Here is a 6,564-nt window from a genome sequence, read left to right on the forward strand (position 1 = left end):
CCCACTATACAGACAAGGGAGGACAACTGGCTTTTGAGGTCACCTCATAGAAGTGACGAGGATGTATCATGCTGAATAGATCTTATCCCTTTCTTCTGTCCACAAATTGGGATGAGCTAAGACCCACGGGGCCAGGACACTGAACACAAGTCATGAGTGTTCCCTTTACCCCAACAGAAGCACAAGTAGTGTGGGTGCGCCCGTGACCCAGGGATGAGTCCCATTGCCCTTGGGAGGACCAGGAATTCTCTTCCAGTGCCCCTTGCCAGAGTCAGACCCACGGGTGGCCCGCCCACTGGGATTCTGGCCAATTGGAGGACTGTTCAAGGTCTGACTGCTTCGGGCAGAGGAATATCCTTGTTTCTTTCATCACTTGGGAAGCAGCTTGATAAGAATTGCATGCATGTCAACGCTGGCCTGGCTGGTCCCTCACCCTTCTATTACGGGGCACACCCAAGACAGGCAGGAATCCAGAGCATGCTTGAATCTTCAAGCAGGCAGGATGGTGAGGCAGTGCTTCGGCAGATGACAGCCGAGCCCAGGAATGCATGAGGGGTGCCCAGACAGGCCCCAGCCAAGTAAAGACCCTCCCATTCCCTCCAGCCAGCTCCTCTGTCTACAGGCTCATTGACAAAGAGCTCCCCCAAGTCCAGCTGTGCCCCTGGAGCTGGACTTTCACCCCAGACGTCAGCTTAAAGTCACCAAATCAAGGCACCTGCGGGCGTATGGTGGCTCAGTTGGTTGGAGCGCGTCCTCTCAACCACAAGGTTGCCAGTTCGACTCCTGCAAGGGATGGTGGGCTGCACCCCCTGCAACTAACAACGGCAACTGGACCTGGAGCTGAGCTGCGCCCTCCACAACTAAGACTGAAAAAGGACAACAACTTGACTTGGATGGAGCTGATGAGTCCTGGGAAAAACACACTACTGTTCCCCAATAAAAAGTCCTGTAAATACACCCTGTTCCCCAATAAAGTCCTGTTCTCCTTCCCCAACAAAATCTTTATTAAAAAAAAAAAAAAATCAAGGCACCTGTGGCCACCTGACCTGAGTAACCTAAGATGTAAATCTCATCATGTCCCTCCCTTACTTAAATGCCCAAGAGGCTCCTATTAGCTCTGGTCAGACTTTTTCAGCAAGGTGATCCTGTTTGCAAACGACATCCAATGTATAAAGCAGGTACAGGTGGAATTACTCTGCCGCATTGGGTATGTGAAAAGCCCCCCTTGTCTGCTCAGGCCCCCCGCCCCGACCCTCGGCAGCCCAAATAGTCAAGGATTAAGGATTGATGACATTTTAAAATGTGACTCGACGTTTTTAGGAACCCCCATATAAGTAGGATGACATGAGGGAAAGGAAGGAAACTAAAATGTATTTTTAACCTACAATCTGTCAAATGTTATTTGCATTATCGCACTACAGCAGCTCTATGAATTTCTTAGTTAATCCCATTTTACAGATTAAAAAAAAAACAAGATGAGGCTCAAAAAAGGTTAACGTGACCACGGTTCAAATGCCAGTGCTCTGAGTCCAGACCCACCTTCTTCCAGCTTCTACGCCATGTACAGACATGACGCTCATGGAAGAGACAGTGGTGGCCGCGTGGAGAGAGGGCTGGGAGCGCCCCAACACCACCGCTCATGCTGACGGGCGCGGGGCTGGTGGCAGAGGTGACATTTGAACGTCCTTGGCGACAAGGCTCTCATGTTCCAGGCCCTTCCTTCCTTTCTGTCCTGCTAGGGGCCCACTTCTTGCTCTTCTCCAATATTACGGCCACTCTGTTTCCAGAAAAGACCAAGCTCTTTCACAGCTCTGTGCCCATGTATGTGTGGTCTCCTGCCAACTAAAACCACAGTTGCCCCCTCACCCCTTGGCTAACTCCCACTGTGTTTGAGCCTCAGTCTTTTCATCTGTAAAATGGGATTAACAATAAGAAATGCATAGAGCTGTTATGACATATTGCATATTGTATTGTGACAATGCAAATAATATGTTGGGTGGATGGGAAAGGTTGAGAATAAGTGTTAACCTCTTTCCTTGCCCTCCTATCACCCCACTGTACCATTCCTTACGAGCAAAGAAGAATCTTCATCTTCTTGGAATTCTCGAAACCCTGCACATCACAGGCTCTCAATGAACAAATTAAAGTCTTTCAAGTGATATTTACAAAATTACTACAAGAAAGGAGTTTCTGTCAGAATAAATTATATTTCATTATCGAACCAACAGTTCACTGATGGTGTTGGATCAATACAATAGAACAACGTTTTTCCAACCTTTTAAAATTACTAGTAATATTTGAGTGGGGGGATTGCCAGGAAGGAGCATAATTCTGCCCACAGGTCTGGGCTTCAGCAGCTCACAGACTCAGCTAAGGGAGGTACAACAAGGCAAGGAGTGAACATTTCCCCTCATCAGTGAGATAAACCAAATAGACTAGGAGATGCTTCTACGTGGTGAGACTTACCTTCAACTATCTCACCTCCTCACACACTCACACCAGCCATGCTCTTTCCCCTCTTCATATAATTCACCACCACTCCTATCCCAGGTAAAGAAAGTGAAGGAAAAACACAAGCCAGGGAAGGCAGCCCTTGGGCTGGACGCCAGCTCCTTGGCGATCTGACACTCATCAATGCAAATACAGGCTTGAAGATGGACGGAGGTCACCTGCTCCAGCCTCCTGGGAAACCCAGAGCTGAGACCAATAGCACAGCTGGGACCCGAGCCCTGACTCCCCCTGGCTGGCATCCATGTCTCCATCCTGGGAGCAGCCTGCCCGCCCTGCCCCAGGTCCCCGCGGCTGGCCTGGCCTCCCAAGCTGCTCTCTCTCGAGAAGGGAAAGGAGGGAGAGCTCTGCGTCAAGCACAAACCCCTCATTCATTCATTGAACAAATATTTGTTGAGCATTTGCAAGATGTGAAGCCCTGTGTAGTGCTGGGTATCCCCAGTGAGCCAGGAAACCCTGAGATTGCGTTCTGTCTGGGGTGACAGAGATTGAAAAATCTATTCCAGCAGGGTGTTGTTGGGAATACAGGATACCGTGGGGGCATTTCCTAGGAGAAACCGCTGTAATCTAGGTTGAAGATACAGGGCTCCAGCACAAGGGAGCTCAGACAGGGGTGAGAAGAGTGAAGGGGCTGCCCCACCTGACACAGGACGTCATGAAGGATGGCAGAGGGCGCGAGCGGGCTTGGAAAGCACAAGTACTCCACATTTGACAGCGACTGTTTGCCCCATGCAGAAGACACAGCAGCAGCATCCATCCAGAGGCCACAGTGAAGGTTTGGAAGGTTCGAGAGAGGAGACAAGGGACGATGTGTGTGCTTAGTGAACGCAGAGAGGGTATAGGATTGCCAAGCAGCGTTTCGGGCCTGGCCCCAGTGGCTCATCATATCATGATGCCAACCTTCCAAAGTGTCTTTAAAAAAGAAAAAAATATATATATTTGTATTGCAGCAGAGCACAGACGATTCGGACAGGGTTGAGGTTTGGTCTGTCCAGAGCAGTGACAAACCAAAGGGGCAAAATTTATTACATTGGCAGAAGCATGGTTGAAATGATGGGTTAAGGCTCACAAACTGGGTGGGGAGTTGCACATGAGAAGGGAGCGGGTGGGCAGCGGGGAACAGACTCCAGGGTGAGCTAACTGAGCAAGCTACAAAGGAGTCACTGTGATCCAAGACAGGGGCGTCCGGCTCTGTGCTGGCAGCGAGCTAGGACCCGGCTTCTAGGTCAGACGCTGCAATTTCTAGCTTTCCCCTGTCCTCTGTGGCCCTCAGTTTCCTCACCTACGTGTGGGGTGTGAGTATTGGACTAAAACCCTTTCCTTCTGGGCCTTTCCGTGATGCTCCATTGCTGGTCAAGGTTTCAGCCTCTCTGGGATCTGAATTAGATCCGAGCCCTCAGCAGTGACCCACGGGTGCTTAGATTAATGGTTCCAAAGCTGCTGTTAGGACCTGCAGAGACGCTTCGCTAGGTCCTGGGCTGACCCTATGTGTGTGGCCTTAGATTTCCATCTCAAGCACGCTTTGGATTCCTCCAGAAACCCTAAGTTCAGTCCCCAAGCTGTTCCAGTGTGACTCCCTTCTCAGTCAGGATCTTCTTATCTTTATGGAAATAGTTCCAGCGTTTATGGGAGGGAGGGATGCTCTGGGCAGATCTTCGTGAGGATCCAGTAGTACCGAGTGTGACAAAGTGACAGAATGACAGAGCCACTGGAATGTGGGAAGTTGTCGTCATGACCACCTGGTTGGGAACAGCTTTCCCGCTGTGTGGCTCATCCCCTCGAGTTGGGTGCAGGACATGTATAAAAGGGGTAGGACCAGACGGTCACCTCACTCCCTGTGACATATCCATTGCCTGCCTGACGTTAGAAGAACAAGGTGAGTGTCCGTACGGATCTGATGGCAGTTTGGGGGTGGCCGGGACTGCCACGCCTCAGCTGACTGGGACAAGCCACTCCAGCTGGACACAATGGGAACAAACTGGTAACTGCAGGACGATCGGGCTCATGGAAATCAGTCGGCTCAGAAGCAGCGATCCCAGAAGAGACGGATGTTAACCAGAGGCTCCGGCGGGGCTGGGGGCAGCTACTTTATAGGACAAGAGACAGCCGTGCAGGGCTGCAGAGTAGACCAAAGGCAGAGCCCATGATGCAAGAAAGAAAAAAAGAGAGTTGATAGACAGGTGGTGTGACCGTGGCTCAGACTAGACCCTGGTTTCTAGAATGCGTAAGTTAGGGGAAGTTTCAAAACTACCTAGTTCCCTAAGTTGCTGCCTTTGAAACCAGGAGTCTTGGGAGAACCATGACAGGTAGGAGAAGCCGTTACCAAATTCTAATTTACCCACCGCCTGATTTCTCCTATGCCAGGAAAGCAAGCCTGCAGAGCTCCAGGCTCTGCAGGAAATTACTGATACAAATTACATTTGTAGTCACCTGACTTTCAAAATATCTGTGTTGCCTTCTAGAGTGACGGAACTTTCTCCAAGATGTCCTGCCAACAAAGCCAGCAGAAGTGCAAGCTCCCTGCCAAGTGCCTCCCCAAATGTCCACCCAAGTGTCCCCCTCAAGCCCCTGCCCCCTGCCCAGTTCCCTGTCCCCCTCCTGCCCCCTCCTGCTGTATCTCCAGTTGCTGTGTTTCTGGCTTTGGGGACTGCTGCTGTCTGGTGCCGCACGGGTTTCCAGACGTCTGCCTGGGCCAGCCCCAGCCTTCCACCTGCTGTGACAGCACATCCTCTGGCTGCTGTAGTCGTTGCCATGGCCTTGGGGGCTGCAGCTGACCTGCCACTTCTGAGGAGCCAAAAACCCACAGCCAAGGACCAGCTCGAATGGACGTCTTTCCTCGCTCTCAGCCTTGCTCCCCTCTCTCCTCTGAACTAAGCCCCTAGATGTGTGGTTGATGGATTCTTCTTTTCCCTGAGAACCTCAGACCTCCTGACCTTGGCTCTGGTCTTAGCTCAAGGAGACCCAAAGGCTACAGAAAAGTCTGCTTCCCAAAGCCTCATCAATGGGCAAAAATAAAGCTTCCCTTTCCTGACCTTCCGGCTGGTTGTTGATTGCCCCCCATCCTCAGCTCTGTGGGGCTCCCATTAACCTGGATTCTTCAAGCAGACCCCACATGAGCCGACCACGGCCAGATGGGCCATTCCCACCAAGGTAGACCCCAGGCCTGAGCCATTTGAGAGGGCTGTGGAAAGGAAAGATCCAAAGGTGGGGAATAGTAGGGAGGTGTACCCCAATATCAGCTGCCCCACTGCTATTGCTGGAAATGCCACCATCACTAAGCTTTCGTCTCCTTGTTCAGGACACCCCAGTTCTCAGCCCCAGAGTTTAGCTCCCACATCCTTCTGATTTGGGGGAATCTCATGCTCAAGAAGGAAATGGTACTGGGGTCCTATAGTTTTTGGATCTCAGTTCAAAAAGCCATGATGAACACACTCCTTGAGCATATCCGCCTGGCTGCGTCCCCACTTCTCCTCACACAGGGGCCAGAGCCCACCCCACGGCCCAGGAAGTACGATGCCCCTGAACACTGATTGCTACCTACACTTTCTGCTTTCTTTTCCTCCTCTATTCAGTGGGACAAATGGCATGAGTGTGGGGGCAATTTCTCAAAGCACTGCCCTTTCCACCCCAGCAGTGGGCTGTAGGCAACTGCAATGCTTCTGCCCCTTCTCCAGGACTCTGGTTTCGATCACAGTAGCAAGACACTCTGTGCCTGTTAGGCCAGTGGGAGACAAAGGGATGGAGAAACGTCTGTATCCCAGAAACCAACCGCACCTGGTCCACAGCTCAGATTCACGAAGCCACACCCCGTGCATGCCACCCTTTCGGCGTGGTGTCACAGAAGAGAGAGTGAGGGCTGCCGCTCCTGGCCATCCTCTTAGACCAAAAGAAGTTGTCATGAGACATGGTTGGCCAGGGGCAGCCAGGTCACTGAAGGCTTTGGGTGCTAGAATGAAGGTGGCCGTGACCACCTTCCCAATCAATACTCAGGCCAAGAAAGAGAATTTCTAGGTCTGTGGTTTTCAGCCTCTGATATAAGGAAGAGCCCAGAGAGGT

At 51.4% G+C, this 6,564-nt stretch overlaps 1 protein-coding gene across 1 annotated transcript; it reads left to right on the forward strand.

The window, feature by feature from the left end:
• The first annotated feature begins 4,991 nt into the window (after window positions 1-4,991).
• On the forward strand, window positions 4,992-5,282 carry LCE7A (late cornified envelope 7A). The gene has a single exon (XM_074318940.1). It carries the CDS (start codon window positions 4,992-4,994, stop codon window positions 5,280-5,282), a length of 291 nt encoding a protein of 96 aa, XP_074175041.1.
• The last annotated feature ends 1,282 nt before the right edge of the window (window positions 5,283-6,564 follow it).

The sequence above is a fragment of the Rhinolophus sinicus genome, linkage group LG14 (genome assembly GCF_036562045.2).
Source record: "Rhinolophus sinicus isolate RSC01 linkage group LG14, ASM3656204v1, whole genome shotgun sequence".
NCBI classification, from domain to species: Eukaryota; Metazoa; Chordata; class Mammalia; order Chiroptera; family Rhinolophidae; genus Rhinolophus; species Rhinolophus sinicus.